Raw genomic sequence first — 25,589 nt, 5'->3', positions numbered from 1 at the left:
TTTCACTTTATTCTTCTAGCTACACTTTGTGTTCTTACAGAATATCCATTAGGAAGAAAAGTAAGAAAACAAGTCTTGAAGCAACTAAACATTTTAAAAAAACTCAATGCATTTTTTGAGTAAAGAAATATATTTCAAGAAAAAAGCAACAAGCTCTTCTCCCTGAAAATGAACATTTTTTGGAGGGAAGGAAGAGTGCTTGGATTTTCTTCTAGAGGTTCATTATGTCAATAGAATCCAGTCAAAAATATACACTCCACTTTTCCACTTTGCATTCAGCACGCAAATAAACTACAAAAGAATATACACATGAAATAAAGACTATTTACCTACTCAATGAATTGTAGAACTGACCTTAAGAACTCTTGTGCAACTTCGAAACCAGAGTATAGTTTCTGGAGTACAAACTGACAATTCTGAGACACCACAATGGTGACTGATGAAATATATATTTTTTTTTAAGCACTCTCATTTGTACCTGGTTTTAAATTATAGCTAGGCTCAATCATTCACTTTCTCCATTCTTCTTCAGTACAACTAGGGTATTCTTTATGACTGCTTAGGTGCCTATGCATGCTCAATTACCACAAATTTAGGAAAACAGTGTCTTTAAAGTGATTTGTTACTTAAATTTTGCACAAGTGCAAAAGTTGTATTAGTACTACTACGAATGACAAAAAGATACTAAAGCTAATCACCACAAAACTGTTTTTTCATATCCCACATTCTGAACATTTAGCTGCTATTCAATAAGAGAAAAAATACCTAATTGTCAACACTTAAAACACAGTGAAGACTTTACTAAAAAATTACATTCAGCTATTTATCAAATGCAGCAATCAAGTCAAAATTTGTGCTTTCAAAGCAGTAAAATTACTCAATTGTGCAATTAAATAGCAACATGATTTTTTACTTTGTTTCATTACCCGCTGGCTGTAATAAAATAGCAACAGTGCTCCAACTCCCCTTGTGACAGAAACAGAGGTCTGCATAATATACTGCAACCACACTCAGGAAATAAGCAACACTGCAGGAACCACTTAAGAAACATAGTCTTCCATTACAGGATGAGCCTCATCAATAAGAATTCAAATAAGATGACAGAATGTTTCTTTTCATAATAAAAAGTGTTCTAGAATGAAAGGACAAGTCATGTGCAGAAGTGCATTCACCGACAAATTTCATTAGGGATATACAAGATCATATAGCTCATGCATAGAGTCACTCCACCTTCCTTATAATGTGGTATCAGCTTAAAGCAACATTCCACAAAGTATTTTTTTAATTCTAATAACACAATTTTGAATAGATGCCAGCAAATCTCCTTTTCAGCAATAACACTAATGCACAAACACATGGTCCATTGATATCATAGAGCTAATGAACCTATTAGTAATTCCTTTAGACTTCAAAACATTTTAACATTTTCTTAAAAGTACTTACTAAAAATTTCTTAACATTACTGATGAAGCAATTCTGTCCTCAATCCACATGGCAAAATAAAATCAGTTTCTTTCAAACGCCGATGCTTCTTCACCAATTGAAAGTAATTAGATTTGCTTTTCTAGCCTAAGTGCCACCAGTCTACTAAAATTAGAATGACCTCCCCAAACTGTCTTACCTTCATTCTGAAATAGTTGCTTTATAATACTTATCAGTCATTTATACCTGATCGTTTTTATCCTTCCTCCTAGAAAATGACACAAATGTGCTGCAATTATTTAGATCCTTATAACATGTGTTGGCATTAAACATTATTTCTATAACAATACAAACATATGCCATTTTTTAAAGTGGGGGGAAAAAAAAGTCCATCTTTTTTACCCATTTTTTTTGCCCCAATTTGTATATAAATCTTAGTGACAGCTCTAAAGAGTTTAAGATCTCTGACAGATAAGGAGACATTTACTCTTTTATCTACCTGGCATTTAGTAAAAGCTAAACACCACATTGTTACAACTAAAAGGGGTGGTCTTTAGCTGGAGAAAACAAACTAGATTACCATTAATCATTGCTGATAAAAATATCAAAACAATCTGGTCCACCACCAAGCTGAAGGAAAGGAAATCTAGCCTGTAAGACTGTTGCTGACCTGGTGTATGCTGCCAAATAAAGCTGCTGAATCAAACAATAAAAAACCTGCAATACAAAAAACTGCAATACAAAACCTTGTTGGCTCTGAAGCTAGGTTTCACAGAACATGCTTTGTAATTGTTCTTGAGTGACTTCTGGTAAGAGCCAATTTCAGTATACTCTAAAGTCTAAATAAATCATGAATATAAATATAAATTAAATGTATCATTTTAGAACCCTTAAAAGCTGACTACAACAAAGGTTCAACTTACTACTACCTGCCTTATTTTGCCATGCTGGAAAAATTATTTTGTTCCTATTAACAAAAATTTTAAAAAGTATTATTTTCATGACTTCAAAATGCATAGATATGCAAATACAAAGCTGCTACTTGGTAAATCATTCCATCCTATACTGAATATCAATTTAAAGTTGATCAATCCAATGATTCTGAATGAATTATTGGGAATTGCTGGTGTTGGAACAGAAAACAACCTAAGGGCTTGCTTAGTAAAAGCACCAGGAGGTAATCTTTAGGCTCCCTTTAAAAGTAACCCAATTGTACAAACAGTATGACTACTTCAGGCCTGAAAGGACAACAGGGGGAAGGGTACAGAACCTGTAAAGGACATTTCTGGTTCCAAGTATTATCACTGCACCTCTGACCTATTTGCTATTAAGTCAACCAGCTGCCCCTTTGACTGGAAAATATGCTGAAGAAAATCAAGTAACTTTTAAACGCTTTGCTTAAAATGCATGCTGCCTTTCCTTAACATTCACAAAAATTCTGAAGTCTGGATCTTCAGAACACCCCTAAGAGCTCCTTTTGAACTTAAGTTCATTGAATCCTCATGCTCTTAGATTTCTGTATGATAAATCCATTTCTGACACCTCTTTGAACACCATTAACACTAAACAATAAAACCAGTTTAGTGTAATACTAACCTATGAATTTAAACACATGAAATTCAAGAAGGTAAAATTTTCACACCACTTACTAGAGTTCCATTAATGCCATCTATATATTACAATTACAGCCAAGTTGTCTGTTGAAGGTATGTCATTAGATACAGAAAACAGACCTTTTTATTCCCTAATTTTGATGTCATTTTACTCTGCCAATAGCTTATATCTTCATGTGATTGTCAATAAAAAGAAATTGCACACACTTTAAAATAATACCATTAAAACAATTGTTCTGAAATTTATACCACTGAGAGAAACAGAAGTAGAGACCTAGTTCTTTTTGTGGCTGCAGCTGGTCCTCTGTTTCTCTGGGAAGGTAATTTTTTTGCCAAAGAGGATATCTGCATGCACCAACTACATCTAGATATACTCTGAAACACAATCTCTATGGTAAACCCTACGTTTGCAGAATTAAATGTTGTGAGATCACAGTATTCAAAATATATTTCATTCAAATTTAATTGGTCCAACAGTATAAAATAAATACATTAATAATTTCATGCATCATAAATTCAGAACAATATTTTTATTTAGTAAATGGAGAGTACTGAAGTATGTGATTTTGAAAAATGGATTTTTATACCAGACAGCAGCAGACCACAGTAAGGGGCAAAATTAAAATGCAGAAATGTTTTACTATACTGTAGAGCATATGGCAACTACACTCGCTTTTAGCAAGATAATTTTTACTCTCTGACACACACATCAAAGTACAGTAAGAAACAAAGATAGGAGATGGAAAAGAAAGTGCTCAAAAAATGTAGAACTTTTCTCATTTAACTCACAGCAACCCAAGGACAACAACTGGCAAGCATGCTACCTACACTTGTGGCACATGCTACGATGTGTGCCAGACATCTTCAGACACACTGCAATCAAGATGTCAAAAAAACTGACAACACAGTTGGAGGTGTCCTGTTATTACAAGATCTTAGCACAAATGCGTTTATCCAAAATGACAGATTGGTGTCTAAAGAAGACTTTTATAAAAAGAAATGACAATTATCTTCATACAGAAGTAAAAATTCTGAAAAGCAACTATACAAATTCAGTAAGAAAGATTTTTTTTCTCGTTTTTGTGGAGGGGGAGAAAGAAGATGTGACAGGGATAAGCTGATATGTGAAATGAGAACACATTTTTAATTGATGGACTTATTAATTAATTACAGGCTTTTCAAACTAACAGATGAATGCATTGTGTAAGAGTGGGTATGAAATTAGCATTACACATATGCTACTTATGCAGCTTTAAAGGCAGTTACAATTCAAACCAGTTATTTACTCCACTAACCATAGATTTCTGGACACATGTCTGCAGTGCAAAGACAGTTTTTGGACAAGTGATGGAGGCCATGCAAGTGATATGAACCTCACAGAGTAAACAGCTGTATTAGAAAGTAAACTGAATTTCTCACAATCTCAGAACTTGTCAGCAAGTCAAGTAAAGGTATTTATTAAAGGTCCATGACTTTAGGTCTGAATGAAAACTCCCCACTAACTCTTGGCCACGTTGCTCCCTCCATGTGAGCTCTGACACAGTTGTTCCCAGAGGAGTTATCATCCCTCTTTTTCCATGGAAGACCTTATGTAACAGCTCATTAATGCAAGCAAGCAATCCAACAGGAATACAAGTCACAACTCAAGAGGCATCTGCTGCACCAGGCCCTCAAAAGGAAAAGGTGGTAGCATCAAATACCCAGGAGGGAGCCCTGGTGTCCAGAAGTAGGTTTGACTCAGAGGAGTATTTTCTCAGCTAATGAATAACTTCACTTTAAAACTGAGGTGTCTGTCACAGAAAAAACCTCTCTCAGTCACCAGAAAGGTTCTGTGGACAGAAATTTCCACTTGAACAGAGCACCAAGGCATAAGTCAAGTGTGTAGGACCCCCTCCCAGTGAAGAAAACAGTAGTCAACAAGGAGAAGGAGAAAATAAGGTCTTCAGGGGAAGAACAACAAACTGTCAATATCATCATTATGTAGGACTCTGGGTGGGACACCAGTAGGGTGTGAAAGGACATAATTATTTACCATGCTATAGGAAGAAGAGAAAGCGGGCTCATTCACAATACCACTTGAAATTGCACATAAAAACTATGAAGAAAACCCCTGCGGTATTCCACCAGCTTGCTTTGGGCATTTTGGAACAAATCAGATTGCAGGAAATTGGTATATTTCTCTTCCTAAGTACAGGTAAACATCACCACATTGATTTCTATCCACCTCATAAATAGGACACTCTTCCTTCAATACTGTGCTCTGAAAAATTCAAAAGCTTAAATATTTTAACAAATTTCTGGACACAGCATGATACCTGCAGCCACAGCAATATATTGACTAAAGGAAAAAATAAAACCAAATTCTTGGATTTCAATGTGTTTACAAAACACACCCGCTCATTACTGGAACTTATTTTTCAAACTACCAAGCAGCTGCATATGAGAATACAAAGGATTATAAATACAGTCTATGTCTGTGATCTGGGTATACATTTCCAAAGTACAGATCAAAGCCAATGCTATTAAGATTGGCTTTGATCTAGCCTCTATTAACAGAAAAAAAAAAATTCTCAAAGTTGCAAGCCGTGTTGATATGATTAGATAGTAATTACCTTTTCAACTACTTTTCAATTTATTTTGGAAATCAGCAGAATTGGATGATTAGGCAAACAGGACCAAAAAGTAACTGTTGCATTGCATTTTAGTTCTGACTCCAACTTCTTAATGATAGGCTGTCTTCATGTATTACTTGTGCATTCAGAAGTAAATAGTCAGTCAGTGACCCCTGAGCAGGAGTGCAGAAATCTCCAAGTCATTGAACATATGTGTATATATACGATCACTGGATCAAACTAAAGCTTCAAAAGTTCCATTTTTTTCTAATAACTGCCCTGCTTTTGGCTGGAGTGGAATTAATCTTCTTCACAGCGACAAACACATCTTACTTTTGTAGGGACAAAAGTTTAGCAAACTAAGTAAAATGAGGACATGATCTTTTGGAGATTTTTAAAGCACTCCTCTTTAATAAAAAAAGAGTTTGCCATCATTTCATTCTAAAGTGGCAAAGGATCATTTTTCTATCACAATCATTCTTTACTTTAGTAATCATTACAATCATTAAATATATCTTATGGAAAAATGTTCAGGGAGCTCCACAGCTTTGAGTTTGGATGCATTGACTGGATATAACGTTTGGGGAATTCTCAAGCATGCATTTATAACTGTCAGCAAAAGATCCTTTTTTTGTTCCTTGTGAGTTAATATTAAACTGTGCTAGGGCAAAAATAAGATCTATCAAGGTTCTATAACACTAACTTTTAGATAGTTACTGTATCTCAAATCAAATATATTCTACGCGTTACTTTCAAAAAACTTCATGGATACAGAAGAAGGAATTCTGCACGACACATAAATTTAGGAGCCTAACACTTCTAGAAGGCACTAAGACCTGACTAATGCCCTCAAAGGCACTTGGAGTGTGACCCAGCTCATCATAAATTAGGTGTCAACTGCTCTCTAAGTAACACTGACAGTATGGATTAGCTCTTCAAAAGACCACAACAGGTTCAAGAGCTAGAAGCACACATGGACATACAATGTAGGGCATGTGAACAACAGGACAGAAATTCCATCCTTGGTTTCCTAAGTGATGTCAAGCAAAGAACTGAACTACATCCCAATGCATGACAACTACTGTTCTGAAACAGTTTTCTATCTTATATGAGAAAACTGAAGTGTGAGTATGGGATTTATAAAACCACTTCCTACCTAGAAAGACATTCGAAACAGGTAAAAAAATTAAATTAAGGGAGTCACATTAAATGAATGCCTTGTATGCTGTATGCTTCAGAAAAATAAAAGCCTATTTTCTTTTTATTTCAATAACTGAAGTAGTTTAATCTCATTTTCCTGGGAAAACTTAAAAAAAGGGGTGAAGGTCTGAAATGTACAGGATATGAGGAAAAAAGCCCCAATCTGATTAATGGAGAAAAAAGGTTTTGCTTTTTAACAAAAAAGGTGTGCTTCTCTGTGTTAGCATCTCCCCTACCTTCCAACCTCAAGAGAAAGAGCAACAATGCACAATACAGTCTGATCTTCCACGTAAAGGTGTTAAAACTTCCATTCATTCACCTAAATTATTATTATTCTAGAGTATTTCTGTAAAACCAGATCACCTACATTTATTACACACACAGTCCAGATTTTGAAGGAATTAGTGAAACAACAACTTGAGTATGTTCTAACTTCAAAATTCTCCTGTTTTAAAATGTCAGTGAAAATTATGAGGAAGTTCAAGAATAGCTGTTTTCACTAATACATAAATGTCATGGAATTTAGGAGAATACCTTTCTTCTTCCCCTTCTGCCATTTTAGTACAGCAAAAATATAGGTGAAATAACCTTTCTTTTTAGAAGACCTCCTATTCTCATTATCTTATATCCCAATCATGCAATCAAATTCATACACTGAAATAGGTAAGACAAAACACATTAACAGAATATCCTAAAGTGAAAATACAGTGTATAGCTCCAATATTTGCACACTGTCATTCATTGTGTCAGCATCTGTAGACTGTGTCCCATCCCACAGGTTCTTATATTTGAATTGCCAAGTAGAAGATGGGTGTTATACCACTAAAAAAGATCAATGCAGTAGTACAAAAAAATACCCCCCAGCATTGAAAGGTGTTGTTTGAAGAAAGTAAGTCAAAATTTTATTAAAAGCAAAGCATATGCTTTCCTTCTGCAACAAGAATGAAGGGTTGTATTACCTTCATGCACTGTTATTCCACAGTTGTCACACTGGATTATTTCATCAGCATCTTCACTGTTATCTCCGAGACAAACGCAACAAATCAAAATATGGTCCATTTTCTGGGAACTCCAATTTTGAGACTTCTCAAGGATCAATGAGTCCTGATATTGAAAAATGGAGACACATGGGTTATGCCAGGAATTTCAATTTTATTTAAAGCAAGCAGAAGAGCTGTTATTTGCTCAATTTTTGAACAACAATTAAAAAAACCATGGAACATTATTTTCAAAGGCTAGAAGCTTCTTTGTTGTCAAAATGTTCAAACACTTCCTCCACGAATACAAGAGCTGGGATGCATGGATGTCAATGCAACCTACAGACCTGTTAAGATCCAGAGGTCAGAGAAGAGTCAAGACAGAAACCTCAGTACAGAATCATCAAGACAGAAACATATGTCCTTGTACCATTCATAGTCTACAAAATGGAATATCTAAGAAGCCATTTAAAATCAAAATTTAAAAAAAGGCCAAAGGTGACTTTCAAATGTTCCAACATTCAGAAAAGTTGCTTCATCTTCTTAAAATTTAAAAAATCACATAGGTTTGAAAAATCCAAGAATACACAGCTAATCCAAGCCTGCCAAGTTTTCACTTACAAAAATATAACAAATTATTGACTCTGTATGGTTTTGTTCTAATGCAAATTTATGCATATCTGTGCAAAACTATACAATTTATTAAAACTATATGTTCTTCTGATTATATATAGAGGAGTAAGGACTTGCCCTGTTCTGGCAACCTACAATATGAACCACAGCTCTTAAAGAGATTGTGGCTTTTCATGGGGAATTTTTCTAAGAAAACGTGGACAAGTGCTTCATAGACCAAAGTTATATGTAAAATTAGTTTTCTTAATAAAAGCTGTCTTCTTAAAATTACCATTGTGAGACAGGGCCACTGTCTCTACTGCAGTTTCATGGCCTCCATACATATTCATTTATTTTAATACTTGAGCTTGAACTACCTTTATTGTTAATATGAAGGCATATAAGGAAGTACAAAAATAAACACAATAGTGAAAAATAACCACTGTACAAACAGCAATAGTTTCAAAGCAAAGGCTGGGAGTTTAATGGCACCATTCAAAATGTGTGAAAATATTCCAAACTGTGGGATCCAAAAAAAAAAAAAATCAGGGTGAAAGATGCCCTCTCAAACATGTTTTTCTGTTTCCAACTCACCATTTATAAAATACAGCACCAACACTATGCCTAAGGGAACAGGAGCTCATGTATAAGTAGAAAAGAACATTCACAGAGTCACATTGCTTACAGGAAGGCAACTAATTGTGAAAAACAAGATTCCCTGATATGGAGCTCAGACTTATGGAGCATCTCTTCCAACATCCTCCTTTTAGGACAAAGCATTTTGAGGAAAGAAATAAACCTGGACATTACTGCAGCTCATCATTACCCAAAATACCCATGCTTAGCTTACCATTCACATTACAGATGGGAAAATGGCAGTGGATGTCCCTAACTTTGGCAGATTAACTGTGCTATGGGCACAGATTTCTCTGACACATGTCACAACTCAGATCAGCTTTTTCTGACAGTGCTTTTGATTTAACCTGTCACTTGGCTTCACTAAGAGAAGTTTAAAAGACACTGGTAATCTCTACTGTTACAGAAGTCCAAGGTCTGGTAATTAAAAAAAAAAAAAAAAAAAAACAAAAGCAAAGTATTACTTTAAATTAAGAAACAGCAATACATTGTAAAAACACTGAAATAACACCAGCTGTATAGGCAGTGAGAACAAGGGCCAAAAAACATGGACCAAAAAACCCAAATAAACAAGCAGTGATGAAAGGGCATCAAATTTTTGTTCTAATATTAGGATCCCCAACCATTAAGGTTCACCTCATGGGAAGACAGCTACCAGGTCAAACAAAGCAGCTGAGCAACTTATTTTTTTTATGCAGGCACAGAGAGGGAGTGATCTGGAAAGTGTGCTGCTCTCCTCTGTTTTTAGTCTATGCAAGCACCTGAGAGACTCATCCAAAACATGGAAACTTTTACATATAACAGTAACTGCTGCAACTTCTGAGCAAGTCCTCTTCCCTACTGAAGTGGGAGAAATTATTTTAGCTGGATCACTATGTAACTCCCATTTCTGCGGTATTAATGAAGAAAGTGAGCATTTCAAGCTATATGCCCATAGACTTTTAACTTTAAAGGGGAAAAAATTAAAAATACAACCACCACCTCACTGAGAATAGAAGAGTCCTATGAAGTGGTCATAATTATAAAAACAGAAAAGCACCATTTACCTATTAATGATGCTTGACCTCAGGAAAGAAAGCTAAGTTTGTATTCTGTGCATAATACAATAGAAAAGTTTGTAGCATTTAATTACAGGAAGTTAAAATAATGCATATGCAGGCCTCAAAATACTTTTGTAATATGTAAACAAATAAAAACCTCAGGAAAACAAGAACTGAACAATCCCTCCCCAACACCCTCCCCAGTTTCCATCCTCCAAAAATAAGTGAAGGAAAGAAAGGAAGAATGCATATATGTTCAGAACTAATTACCTGGACATTCTTTCCTAAATTTATTACCATCTAAGAACTCAGTTTTCTAAGAACTCAGTTTCTGCAGTGTGATGAGACTTTGATAGATGTATCTGCTAGACAAGACTTTTTTTACTCTTTTTCTGTTTTTACTATTTAAAAATTGTAGCTACTGTTACAATACAGTATATTGAGTATCAGAAATCTGAACCTTCCAGTCTATAATTCAGTCTACAGATACTTTTGCAAAACTTCTTGATAAAGACCAAGTCATACACAGTACAGCACTTTATATGCAAAAAAGATAAATTATCTGTTACAAAATTATAATCTGAACTTCAAATTTTCAATTTTATGTTCTGATCACTGTTCTAAATCTAAGGCATGATCAGAATATGATATCCATGCATACTAAGAAGCTTCTAAGAAGATACATCAGAGACAACTCTGGGTTTCTGAAACAGGTCTGTTTTTCCAAGCCAATGGAAATTAAACTGAAGAATATATCACTAGGAATGCAGCTGCACATCTCCATTTTGATATGGGAAGCAACTCTGAAAGAAAACTGCCTCTCTCTGTTACAAGTTCTGATCATTAGTATTGGTAGAGTACTTTCAGCTCCTGAGCCACAAAAATGCAGGTAATAGTAAGAGAATCACAGAGCCTGATAAGGAAAGATGCCTATACAAAAGGTTAAAAAAAGAAAAAAAAACCCAAAGAAATCATGCTTTTTTTTTCAATACCTATTATTACTAGTAGCTAAAACAGCACAGCAAAAATATATAAATATAATTATATATATAACATCTATAAAATTATCTAAAATAGACCAAATCCAAATACTATTTAGTTCTCTGTCATTTTACACATTAAAACAAAGTTTAAAGGGAACAGCAGAACTTTTAATAATGTCATATCACTACCATTTCTCAAATGTTATATTGGCATTGTGATTATATCCTGAAAAATGAATATAGATTTTATAGCAATTCTTCCTATTTTTTTTCAGAATTTTGCTATTGCAGAACATGAAGTCAGCCACAGTGACAACCTGGTCTCTTATTTTTTCCACAGGCACAATCTTCAACGCAACTGAAATTGTGCATAGGGAAAAAAAGGTTACCTTATTAAACATATATATAATATTCACATTCTGCAATCAGAAAATATTTAATATAATACTCCTAGTACCCAAATGCTTTTAGTATGGTAAGAATTTAGTGTATTTGTGACTATTATAAGCAAATCCAACATAAATTATCATAATTATTCTATTTGATTTTAAACCTAGTGTGCATTCTTTTAAAAGTGAACTTTGTTCAGACTTTGATGTTTGTCACAAAGAATAATGCCTCATTCATCTATTTTATGATTATGTCACAGATGCTTTTAACTTTCATATACAACATTTATACTAAAACAGAACTAGAATTCTTGCTAACATATGTTGGTTTGCATACTGGACCTCCTATTTGTTTTAGTACTAATCCAATCTCTGTAAAGCCAAGAGAAGTCCCACTATTGACTTTAGTGGCATTAGATTGGTCAAATGGTCCAAGCAAGGTTATTTAATATGCAGTGCCTATTTAGCATAATCTTTCCTGCTTCACTTATTATTGTGTGAACACAAGTCCAGCTAATCAGTTTAACTTTTAATATTAACAGAATAGCTACTGGGGAGTAGTTTCCATTTGTCAACAGATATATTATAGAAAGTTGGTTGCACTACCTCATTACTCTTGCTTTGTGAAAGAGCCAGGCTATCATTTGTCAATTCCTCATCATCTGCATTATTCCTGTTAAGAACTTTACTCTTCTTCTTCTTGGATCCTCCATCGCTAGCCGTGCTGCTATTATCTTCCTCATTAGCTTCCTCATCATTGTCATCCTCATCGCTTCCACTCCCGTCATCTTCATCATCTTCGTTATCTCCATCACTCCCCTCTTTTTTCTGCGCGTTCTTTCCTTTTCTTTTCTCAGCGGTAGGCCGCCAGTCATTGTCATCTTCGCTGTCGTAGTCATCCATATCATTCAGCTCTTCCATCGATACAAAATCCAGCAGGGGGCGGTTCCTGCGCAAATTCCATTTTTTTGGTTCATTTGTTTGCTCATCAGCTACAGCATCAGGTTCAGCTGCTTTCTCCTTCTCTTTCTTCTTTTTTGGCTTTTCTTCTTCATCTTCCTGCTCTTTCTTTTCAGTTTTAATTACCTCTTTGTCTGTTGTTGGCACTTCTTCAGTGGAGGCTTTCGGCTGTTGTTCTTCTACTTTCTCTTCTGCCGGTTCCTCCTCCAAGATATTTTCTTCTGATTCAGTACAGGAACCTTCACCACTGTCCTTAGATGCATCTTCACTCCCATGACCACTTCCTTCAGAATCTGTTGAGCATATGAAAATTTAAAAAAAGTTCCGACACAAATGTACCCCCAAAAATAAAATCTCTTGAAGCAAGTTGTTAAACAAAAGAATGATGCATGTTCCTCCCTCATAAGGTATTCCACCTATTTTTTCAGCTGATGTCCAAATATTGCTATTTCGAGTGCTATGTTGAGAATCTGTTAAACATGTGTGCACTTTAAGATGCCAAAAAAAAAAGATGGTAGAACTTATTAAATGAGCATTGTATGTTCCTTTGAACTGTAGCTCATATTAACAAAAAGCAGTAGCACAGTAATTTCCATGTGAAGTCACATCTTAAAGAAAGAGTATTCCAGTTTTTAATTTCTGGAGGTGTTTTCTACATCTTCAAAATAAAATAGCTATCCAATAGAAGAGGTTTCAAATTACAAAATGAAGAGTTTACATAGCTAGTTCTAATAATAATATGGATAATCCCACACCTTCTTTTTCAAAACATCTTTGTTTTTCTGGGTTTGAGGGCTCTTTTAATTTTTAAGGTTAGTTCACTTATTAATCCCACATAAACTATGCCTCACTCAGCATTGCAGCTGCACTACAATGCATTAACCTTACACTACTCATATGGTACTATTTTGCATGTACTCACTATTTCATTAATTAACACATGCCAACACGAGCAACAAAAAAGAAAAAAGAGAAGTTTTTATATAAAAAGAGACATTTTTACTATAAAGCACACGTAAAAGATATTGAAAAATTACATGTGAACTTGCTAAACTTTATAAACAGCATCCACCCTGCTATCTCTCATCTTATATGAATCTATTGCTTTTCATTCATAGTACTGTTTTAAGGAAGAAAAACTCTGAAAATATTTTTTTTAATTTTAAAAAGAAAATATAGTTTCCTGATCCAATGCAGAGATCAATTAGGCAGTGACTACAGTTTTCAGTTTGCTCAAAGCCAGCACCAAGTTCTTGATCCACTGTCATGCAGATGCAAAGATGGAACACGTCGATGCTCACAAATTCAAAAAAAACCCAAAACTTGATTTCTTTAGTTACAACCCAAAAATCTCCATCACTCAGTATCACCTTACACAGAGAATTTCTCTGTACGCTCAGCTCTGTATAAATCCAAATAAACAGACACTGAGGTAGGTGTGCACAGTGTGTCATTTCCTATGGCATTTTTTTCCACCCCAAAGAACATTGCCAATGATTAGCCAGTTGCTACTTCAATATAATGGTCAGTTTTGCCTTCTTCTGCATATACCTGCATATGGAAGAGTTCAGTGAGGAGATTATGTAACTATTGACAAAAAAAGCCCTAAGTGCTACTATTACTGATTAAGACATCAAAACTATCCATCCCCTTACAAGCTAATAAAAACTAGAAGTTTCCAACATATGTTCTAACATTTAGAGATCCAGAAAAAACACAAGTTTTTTTTCACATTCTTTGAGAAAAACATAATTCAGTCATTTCTCCACACCTATTAGCCTTAATTGTAATAATCAAAGTACAAGATAATTAACTGAAGTTTTGAAAGAGTAGAACATGAATCAGGCGTACACAAGAAATAAAACCAGTATTAACTAACAGGCAATCCAAAAGAATTGCTTTCAAGTTACAATAATTTGTTTGCTACAGAATCAGAGGATGAGTAAGGCTGGAAGGGACCACAGTGGGTCATCCCAGAGCACGCTGCCCAGGATTGCATCCAGACAGTTCTTGAGTATATCTCCAGTGAGGAAGACTGCACATCTCTGGACAATCTGCCCAGTGCTCAGCCCCCTGCACACTAAAGAAGTTTTTCTTCAGATTCAAGTGGAACTTCCTGTGGATCAATTTCTGCCCATTGCCTCCTGTCCTATTGCTTGGCACTGAAAAGATGAAAAGAGCCTGGTCCATCCTCAACACTCTCCTTTCAGACACTGATAGACATGGATGACTCCCCTCTCAGTCATCTCTTCTTAAGGATGAACAGGCCTAGTTCTCTCAGCCTTTCCTCATTAAGAGAGAGTACCTCCACAGAAAGACCACAAAAATGGTGAGAAGGCTACAACACTCCAAGAAGACAGGCTCAAAGAGTTGGGGTGGTTCAGTTTGGAGAAGGCTCCAGGGAGAACAGAGCTTATGAGAGAGATTTTTTACTAAGGCCTGTGGTGACAGAAAAAGGGGAACCAGTTTTAAACTGAAAGAGAATAGGGTTTAGATTGGACACAAGAAACTTTTCAATGAGCATGGTGAGATACTGGAACAGGTTGTCCAGGGAAGCTGTAGGTGCCCCATCATTGAAAATATTCAAGGCCAGGTGGGATGGGGCTTTAAACAATCTGATCTAGTGAAATAAGTTTCTGACCAAGGCAGGGGGTTGACTCAGATAATCTTTAAAGGTTTTTTGATCATGACTTAGTTTATAAGATACCCAGCCTGCTGGCAACAGACAGGGCACACCAGATACAAAGAGGGGGAAAAGGATCCTTGCATAGGAGTTAGCAGGGCTCACTGAAAGACTACATTAGATTTGAAGGGGGAAAGGAATAAACCCAAGTTCCCTAGAGATATGCCTGGGGACAGCACAGCACTGTTTGGGGGACAACATGCTAGAAAGGTCTAGCATGGTCTGTCACCTCAGTGGAGGCAGGGAATGGAGATCCCTCCAGCAGTAAAGACTCAAGGGATATTATGTGCTAGAAAACATAGACATGACTGAAAATGGTCATGGAAAGACTTACGGCTTGTTCCCCCAAAAAGCTGGAGAGATCAATAGCCCAGCTGAAGTGCCTCTACACCAACATACTCAGCAGAGGCAACAAACAGAAGGTGCAGAAAGCCACTAAGCAGCAGTAAAACTATGACATAGTTGTCCTGCATGTAGACATGAGATAACATGGACAGCCAGAGCATGGACATGCAGCATGGACATGCTGCACTGGATGGCTATAAACCCTTCAGAAGGAACAGGCAAAGAAGGAGAGGTGGTGGGATAGCCCCATATGTTGGGGAGTGTTTTGATTGTCTAGGGTGTAAGGACAATATGGTTGTTTAAGGGTAAGACTCAGGAAAGTCCAACAAGGCAATACTGGTGGGAGTCTGTTAAAGATCACCCAACCAGGATGAAGAGGAAAGCAAAATAGTCTATAAGCAGTCCATAGTCTCACAACCACTAGCCCTCATTCTCACAGTGGACTTCAAGTTACCAGATGTCTGCTGAAAACACAATACAGCAGAGAGGAAATGCTCCTGGAGCATGTGGAAGATAACTGCCTGACACAGACAATGAGGGAGCCTACTGGACCTGTTACCTGTGATCAGAGAAGGCCTTGTGGGTGATGTGATGACTGGAGGGTGTTCTGGGCAGAGCAAACTTCAAACGATAATTTTCAATTCTCAGAGAAGCAAGCAAGGGGGTCAGCAGAACTTCTATCCTGGACTTTCAGAGAGATGATGCCTGTTGAGAGGCTTGGTCAACAGTCTCTTGGGAGGCAGTCCAGGAAGTCTGGACATTCTTCAAGGAAATCTTGAAAGCACAGGAGCAAGCCATCCCTATGTGCTGAAAGATAAGCCAGCAGTGAGGAAGACTGATGTGCCTGAACAGAGAGCTGAGAGCTTTCAATGGAACTCAGAATAAGGAGAATTTGCCTCTTTTGGAAGAAGGGGCAGGCAACTCAAGAGGACTACAGGAATGATGTGACATAGACTTTTTTTTTTCATGGAAAAAATTCGAAGGATTTTAAAGTCCAATTAGAACTTAATCTGACTACTGCTATAAAAGATAATAAATACATAATCAACAAAACGAAGACCAAAGACAATCTCCACCCTTTACTGAATGAGGAAGGAAGCAGTGTCAAAGGATGTAAGAAAAGGCTGAGGTACTTAATGCCTTCTTTGCCTCAGTCTTTAACAACAAGACCCACTGTTCTCTGCATATCCATCCCCCTAAACTAGAACAGACACAGGCAGCACAATGAAGCACACAACCCAAGGGGAAATGGTCAGTGATCTGCTACATCTCTCAGATGCACACACATCTGTGGGCCCAAATGAGCAACATTCAACCATTTACCAGCAATCCTAGCTAACCAGTGAGGTTCCACCTGATTAGATGTTTAAAAAAAATATGATATCCATCTGCAAGAAGGAGTATCCAGGGAACTCCAGTCAGTCTTACCAGCCTGACCCTGGAAGGTCATGGAAGCAGATCATCCTGAATGCCATCAAGATGACAGAGCACAACAGACGGGGGCAGAGGGGCTGGAAAGCTGCTCAGTGGAAAAGCGTGGGGGGTGCTGATTGACATTTGGCTGAACAAGACCCAGTACGTGCCCAAGCGGCCAAGAAGACCAGTGGCATCCTAGTCTGTACCAGCAATAGTGAAGCAAGTTGGACCAGGGCAGCTGCTGTCCTCTTTACTCAGACTGGTGGGGCCACACCTCAAATCCAGTTGTGTGTCCAGTTCTGAGCTCCTCAATTCAAGAAAGACACTGCCATGCTGGAGTGTGTCCAGAGAAGGACAGTGGAGCTGGTGAAAGGTCTGGAGCAGAAGTCTGGCAAAAAGGAGGCTTTTTGAAAGACCTTATCACTCTCTACAACTGCCTGAACAGAGGACACAGCAAGGGGTGGGTCAGTCTCTCCTCCCATGTAACAACTGATGGAACAAGACGAAAACAGCTTCAAGTTGTAACAGGGGTGAATTAGGTTCGGTATTAAGAAAAACTTCACAGAAAAGGTTGCTCCTCAGGGAAGTAGCTGAGTCACCACCTTGGAAATATTTAAAAGATGTGTAGATGTGGCACTTAGGGACATGATTTAGCTGTGGGCTTGGCAGTGCTAGGATAACGGTTGGACTCTACCTTAAAAAGTTTTTTCCAGAGTACACAATTCTAAAATTCTATGATACTCACCAGTTTCCATAAACATTTTACAAGTAACTCCTAAAGCTATACTCTCATACTAGACATATCACAGATTGTATGCTCAAAGCACAGTGTATTTTGTATCTCATTCCACAGGTGCCAAGTGCCCATGTGCACTATTTGTCTTACTGTAAATAAGGTAGTACAAGATTTTGTTATGTTAAAATTAACTGAAATTTAACTTAGCTTTCATTATTTCCCCACTGTAAATCTATGACAGACATTTGTTTTGATGCTTTAACTGTGCTGATGCATTTCTAAATAGTCTTAGACTTCTTGCCAATTTAAGCTTTCATTTTGTTTTGGAGGGAATAGCTTGGTATAGTTTGATGTCTAACAGCACTCTAATTTACTAACATTGATTCACGTACATCAACAATACACAATGCAATAATTTAAAGCAGAGAGCAAATAAGCACTATTTTCACTCACTTCTCTCCTTCAATTTCTCTTGCCGTCTGCCTGCACATTTTGCTTTCTAGTCTCTGTTATATATTCATATACACACCAGAGAGAGTTATCTATAGTAAAGAGATATCTCTCCTTGATCTGAATGCATCCACTGCGATAGGTGCTTTTCTAGAAAGAGCTATTCTGTGATAACAGCAATTTTTGCAGGTCTTCTTCTGTCAGCTGCACTTTTACTGAGGAAGAGGTTGCAGTATACAATTTTCTCCTTGAAAGAAATGCTTAAAGAATGGTCTTTCAAATTGGCAACCATATCATGTCATTCCCTATAGGAGAGAAGTAAAGCCACTCTAAGTGAAAGATGGGGCTAGATACACCATCAAATAGTGAAGAATACAGAGTTCCACTGAGGACAAATAGGAGAGATAACAGTTAGGAGAAAGACATCATTTATTCCTCTATACCTTGCATCTTTGGCTCTACTAAGCACAACAGCAGGTGGCACTCAAATCTAAAGAGGATAATTCTGAAAAGAACAGAACATTATGCTACAGACTTAACACACACAAAAAAAAAGTGCAATAAAGAAACACTCCGCTCAGCTGTGGAGTCTTGTATATAACATGTATGAGGCACAAGACTTCAAGACTTCAGGGTAAACCTACTGAAATCATTACATGAGTCAACAAAAAAAAAATCTTCCCAGGGTTTTTTGCAGGACCATTTTACAATTTTAAATATGACACACCACAATTTCCAGGTATTTTTTCAACATTCTAAGAAAATTAATGTATACAGGGTGCAAGAGCTTCACTCCAAAAGTACCTGGCCAACCACTCACAGAAGACAGTCTGGTTCTTCCATGCAGTATTTAGCTTAATAAGCAGCTCTTTGAAAAACAGCTTTATTGATTGTTTTAAGTGAACTCTAAAGGTTAAACTGGTTAAATGCAATCATGGACTCAATTTTGGACTTGGCTCTTCGACTAACAAAGCTTAACAAATTCCAAATAGTAGACAAGAAGCATTTGGAATCATTTTAGAAAGTTCCTTTATTGGCGCTAAATCCTATCTGGTTGAGTCTTTCCAAAGTGCTCAAAGCTAGCTACAACAAATATAATCAAGGATCCTGGAATACTGAAAAGTTGATCATGCAACACAGAAAGCAACTACCAAGTTATCACTGCTAAATAATATTATTGAATAATAATCTAGCTATCATGTGACAAATAGCCTATAGTGGCCTTATATCCTCTTTTTGAGAGCAGTGACAAAAACCAGGATGCAGGTGAGGTTAATGTCACACCACCACCACCATCTTATCTATTGGTCCTTTACCCTCTTTTTCCCCCACCACAAGGCCAACAACTAGCCTTTGACAAGATATGTGAAATGATACCTAGTGATCTCTGCTAAAACACCATGTCAAGCACCATGTACAATCCCCCACCCAGGTGCATCCTGATGGATGGGAAATGTGGAAAGCACTACTGGAAGTGTTTGTCAACAGCCACTGGCCACAAATTTCCTTACAGAAAAGCAGATCCAGTACCACAAAATATCCTTGGCACAGGTGTCATACCAAACATGCAAAAGCAGCTGTACTTCCTACATATCTGATCTAGATATCACAAATAAAGACTCCATAATACCTTAAGGAAATGTTTAAACTAACTAGAAAGCTACAATATTAATAACTGGATGTAAAAAAAGAGGCAGGAAAACCTAGGTCATGTATGGAAAATAAGAATTTTTAAATTACTAAAGCAGAGTTGTGTAACTGGTAAAATTGTGATTCCATTTGACTATTAGACACAGAGGTCCACTATGCTACAATCAATAAAACTATAAGCAAGAACTAAAGGCTTAATACCTCACTTGCAACATAATTCCAAGAAAGAGAATCTAACACACCAGTTAGATATATGCCCCTGACTTTCTATGCTATTTTGCTGCATTTGATGATTAAACACTGGTAGACTACCAGCAATTCAACATCAGTGGTGCTGGCAGTTAAAAAAATTGAACTGTCCAAAATAACATGATTAAAACCACACAAAACCAAACCAATATAGATGCTACAGCCCTACAGAGAGAAACTTTCTTCTCAAATAATGTTCTGAAAAGAAGTATCTAATATGTATTAACTGCAGATGGAAACTGGGCAGAGCAGGAGATGAAACTGACCACTGATCCATATTTACACATATCAGAAAACAAGTATTTAGTTTTATAGAAAGAATGATGGAAAGAGAACAAAGGAAAGTCATTTCGTAAGCAGCTTCCTCACTTTTACAGTAGCAATAATTATGTCATATGGCATTTCAGTAGATGTACTGAAAACCACTCAAAACTAAAGATCGCCAATTCTGACTTAAGTCATTAGGAAGTGCCTCATGTACAAGGTTAGAACACTGATGAAATTGGGTGCCCTACCAATTGCTTGTCAGCAAGCACCTGGAATAACAGAAATCCCAGTGTTAACAACGAAAATGGAAGCTGAAAATCTTGTCAGTGACTCCAAAGTTTTACTTAAGAGTGGCAGACATCGGTACAGACAAAAGTTTTACCAGGGATGAAGATACTCCAAAAGAACATACTGCTGATATTTTCCATTTTCTCAATTAGGAAAAACTCCTGTGAATTCCAGTCTCAGGAACTACACATTAATATGGAAATACATCATCATTTACTAACGATTAACTAGCCAATATTTTCTTTTACCTTCACTGTCTACTGAAACACCTTGCAACTTTACTCTTGCCTAACATTTAAGTTTAGTCTAAAAAACCAAATATATTTGTTTCTTCATCAAGATTTCAGTACTGTTAAACACTACAGTATTTTGATCCTTCACAATCATTTCTTTATATTACAATATTCCATATAGGAAAGTAAAAGTGTAATTGTGCTAAAAGGAAACGAGTTACATAAAGATAATGATATTTGCAACTTTTTATTTCTAGATCAAGACACAGGTTTTTCAAAATAGATAATATATGCATTTATGTAGATCATTTCTTGTTTTAAAAACTGACTTCAACTGCAAGAAAAGTACATAAGTACATAATATATATGCATGTCAGGCTTCACACTCAACACCAAAAAAAAAAAAAAAATTGAGTCAACAAGACTAGTAGCAGAAGCAGTGACAGGATTGAGTTCTTCACAGGCAACGTTCAGTTATTTTCTTCTCAGCTACACTGCAATAGGAACCAGTCCTTAAATTCACACATGATTGTTGCTCAGGGACCTCTACATTCCTCTGTATGATTTCAATTTCAGTATATGCACTGACAAAACTGACTGAATTCACCGATGAGAGAGAAGAAAAGTGGTAAATTCTTGCGCTGGAATCCTGCTGGGAATTACTCTAAACCGGTACTCTGATTTCTGACATCAGTGTATCTCCAGCTGCTCCCAATGCAGAAAAAAAAAAAGAAAAAAAGGACTCCCCAAAGCATGCTTTAGTTAACTTACAAGAAAAACTTTAAATAACTGACATGCATTGTAAAAGATTCTATTAAAAGCTTTAGGTTGAGTATATTTTAGCACCGTCATTTCAAATCACATGTTTGTACACTCTGACTCCAAAGGGACAGTTCTTTTGATTGATCCCACATAAAGATTACGTATGACAGTTTTTCTCATGGAACAATTTTTTCAAGATGTTTACAGAAACCAGAAGAATACAGTACTTTAGAATATGGCATCACTAATGGAAACAGAGAAGCCATTAACAATTACTTTGTTCAGTATAAACATAATGAAAATCCTGGAGGCTTGAAAACTATTGACATGAAGTAAATTTACAAGAATGTAACAGTTCTAAAATCAATTTCTCTAAAGAGATGTCAGAATGTTGAGATCTTTTAAGCAGAAAAGGCCAACTGACTGCTGGTATGACCTAAATCCAAAAGAAAAGAAATTAATTACACTGAAACTAAAAGTCCACGTTGCCTGTGGAATTTTTGGTGGAAATACGGGTTAGGTGATTTGAAATATTTTTATAATGAAAAAATGTACCAAGGTGCCAGGACTCTGAAAACAGAAAATCAGAAATGCCAGCTGCTTCCTAAAAGAACTTAATAGCAACTTCTCAAATTCTTATTGCATTGCATATTCCCAGAAATCTGGCAGAACAATGAAGGTGTGTAAAAGTTGAGGTCTTCTGGGTTCAGTCCCCATATATTTGCAGAGTATCATCTACTAGTACTTATCACTGGAGATCCTAAAGCTCACACATATGGACACAACACAGTCATCAGGGAGAAAACAACTTCAGAATTCTTTTAACTCCATATTTAAATAATCCTTTAACCTAATTTTCAAATTTTGTTTGTTATTTTAAACACCTATACATGCATTTGTGAATGAAATAAACATAAACATACGTCATGGACTTGTGGAATCACCATAGTATAATTTATGCTCATACTCAGTGCAGACTGGTTCTTACTTCTGACACACTTACTTCCTTTTGTAAGCAAACTATACAACGTCATTTTGAATTCAAGCAAATACTAAATACTGATTTGCAACAGACTGCTCATGGAGAGTCCTATATATGTATATGTGTGTGTGTATATGTATGTGTGTGTGTAAGAAAATCCCTTTATTTAATCACTTCCTCCAGCCAAATTGAAATGGACTAAGTGCAATCAAATTTAAAAGTATGTTGTACCAGCTTCATTTTAAACCAGTACAGATGCTCTGATTCTGATTTCCTGCAACTATTCATTTAAACTTGTATTACACGTAAGAAACTCTTATTTGTAGTAACTTTCTATCCCCCAACTTCTCCAAGCCCTCACAAATTTCTTTTTCCACATTGATAATCTTCATCTAAAGTATAAGATGTCAAATTCTCTTGCTGTTTCAAAGTGTTACTAAACAAAACATTAATTTCTCCTACAAATGACAGACATAAGTTTGGAAATGCTAAAACAACACTTCATGAGATATAGCAACACAAAACAGCAATTAGAAAAAAACATTTTTAGTAGAACTTGGTTTTTCCTCATATGCTTGTTTCAATTCAGTGTTGCATATTTAAAGGAAAATCCATTCAACTTCTTCAAAATGAAATTGATTTTGAAATACAGTAAAGGCTAGATAGTGATCAGCTCCCTCTAGTATATATACAATGTCCTAAAAGTCAAAAAGGATAGCAATTACAAATGAATCTTCTACACTCACAAAATGTTGAGCCAGAAAGCTGTATTCATTACTTTTAATAAATTACTGTCTCCTGACCAACTAATATACTGCTCTGAATCATGTGTTCATCACCCATACTCCCTTTCCAATCCTCATCTTCTCTTAAATCCTGCCTACATTATTGTTCCAGAACACCAAGATTTTCTTTAGTAATTAAAAATAATTTTCTTTCATGGCAAATTATATCCTTATTCAAAATAAAGGATCAAAAAGCCTCAGAACAGAATTAAGAGTAGACGACACAAGCCCCCAAAAGTCTGAAACTGAAATTGTAAGATGACATCAGTTTTACTCTCTTAAGCTACTGCAGCCTGCTCTACCAGAACAACCAAGTGAAATATGTCTAAATCTAGGGGAAGAGGTGCTGAGAAGAACAAAACCAACCACCCAAACCAAAACAAACAAGGAGCATTAGGGCATACTTTAAACCTGACATTGGATGAATTATTATTAAGAATTTTAAAGTTCATCAATGCAGAGGAACTTGCCAAATGCTAAAGAATAAGCCTTTAAACGGGAATATTTTTGCACTATACATTCACACAAAAGATACACCAGCATCCCCAGTGCAGAAATAACAAAGTCAAGTTATTTGATAAGCTGTCATAACGCTTCCCTCACATCTTACACATCCTGCATCTTCTTGTTAATTTCCCTCAGCATACACCACAGAAAATCTAATGTGCAGTTTATTGACCAACATGGTCCTATCCCTTATTCTCCTTTCCTTCAATATACTTGAGTTTACTAATTTTATTTTGGCCGTCTTGTCTATTTTCAGTTTCTGTCAATGTTCATTGCAGATATAGGAATCTGCACATATAGAAAAGACTGCAAACAACAACTCTCTGTGGTAAGGACTTCCATCTAGTATGAAATGTATACACTTTTCTGCATATTTCTATCTGAATGGAGACCCTAAGCTTGTCTATTGTAAAAAAACAATAAAAACCAGAACAGATTATCTTTTTGCTTTAGGTTCTTACTCACCGAGTAGAATTAATCTTGAGAAAAAGTCAAGTTCGTAAGTCCAAAACAAACTATTATCCAGACTTGTTCAAAACAAAATGGCTTTAGATTCTTATTTCACTACTAAATACAGTGACTATTCCAAAAACTATCCCGACACTGAAGAACTCAAAAGCAGCAAATACAGTAAAGGCAGTCTGCACAAAAGCTACTCAAATGTTTCTACCAAAACTTGCTTGACAATCACGAGGTTTCTGTTGTAAAAGAATAATCACAACTGAAGTATTGATTCCCAGTTATCCAACCACGTCACTCTCTTCAAGGGGCTTCAAGTCCCAGCAGACTCACTACAAGCATTCTGCCTCACTATATGATATTAAATGAGCAACCATAAACCAAAAATGAGATAATTCTGAAGAGAGGAGATGAGAAAGCATATTTACCTGAAGCATCTCCAACTTTAAAATCACTGTCATCAGAGCTATCATAATCTAAAGCTTCCAGCAGTGAAGCTGCCAAAGGCTTCACCTGTCTCCTCTTCGAACTGCGGTCCACTGCAGGGAAAAAAACAGTGTTGTTACTGGCTGGCATAAAGAGCACTCAGCATCGCTAAGGGCATTTAAATTAAAGGCAGCACGGGCGTGACAGGCAGGGGCAGTCCTGAGAGCAGGCGGCAGATGCAGCCGCAGGGGTCTGGGGACACCCGCTGCCACAGGTGAGGCCGGGCAGGGTCCGCCCTGCCGGCGGAGCGCTGGTGCTCCCTGCAGGCGCCCCGCACCGCCCGGCACCGCGCACGCCGGGCTGCCCGCGGCCCCGGGAGGGCTGCGCGGGCGCTGGGGCCGCCACACGCCCCCGGAGCAGCCAGCATCCCCCGAGGACAAGCCGCGGCGGGATCCGCCGGGCACCAGACGCAGAGGGGCGCGCACCGGGACCGTGGGACGCCCAAGGGACGGCGATGCGCCCGCTCCCCCGGGGCCGGGGGCGCTCCGCGGGCACGGCGGCACCCCCGCGGGGCACGGCCGGCAAAACCGCTGCGGATCACTTACTAAAGCCTGCGCGGGTGGGCGGCGGGCGGGCAGGGGCCCTCGGGTGCAGCGCCGCCGAGCCCCGGGCCCCTTCCCCAGACAATGGGCACGGCGGCGACCCGGATGCAGACCCGCGCCCGCCCCGCCGCCCGCCCCGCCGCGCAGGCGCCGCCCGGGCGCGTGCGCACGGCGAGGGGAAGCCGGGGAGCGGCGGTGCCCGCGGGCCTGCCCGGCCTGGCGGGGAGGCGGCGGCGGGACCGCCGCGACCGGCGCTGATCCCACACGCTCAGCGCGGAACCGCTCAATCTCAGGATACTGCCTGT

At 37.5% G+C, this 25,589-nt stretch overlaps 1 protein-coding gene across 4 annotated transcripts in view; it reads right to left on the bottom strand.

Annotated features, from left to right (window-relative positions):
* PHF14 (PHD finger protein 14) overlaps nt 1–25,376 on the bottom strand; it is a 162,248-nt gene extending 136,872 nt beyond the window's left edge. For 3 of the 4 annotated variants that reach the window (XM_036402062.2, XM_036402071.2, XM_036402080.1), the window contains exons 1-4: nt 25,288–25,376; nt 24,685–24,795; nt 12,091–12,737; nt 7,807–7,951 (exon numbers count right to left, since the gene is read on the bottom strand). In XM_036402062.2, the coding sequence (XP_036257955.1) occupies nt 7,807–7,951; nt 12,091–12,737; nt 24,685–24,795; nt 25,288 (904 nt within the window). In that variant the 5' untranslated portion in view covers nt 25,289–25,376. Of the gene's footprint in view, nt 1–7,806; nt 7,952–12,090; nt 12,738–24,684; nt 24,848–25,287 lie in introns of those variants that run through there. The other variant, XM_054514684.1, reaches the window with a different exon arrangement.
* Nucleotides 25,377–25,589: the final 213 nt, after the last annotated feature.

This window comes from Molothrus ater, chromosome 1, assembly GCF_012460135.2.
Source record: "Molothrus ater isolate BHLD 08-10-18 breed brown headed cowbird chromosome 1, BPBGC_Mater_1.1, whole genome shotgun sequence".
NCBI classification, from domain to species: Eukaryota; Metazoa; Chordata; class Aves; order Passeriformes; family Icteridae; genus Molothrus; species Molothrus ater.
The sequence above is the reverse complement of the archived record's forward strand: the minus strand, read 5'-3'. Positions and strand labels throughout refer to the sequence as shown.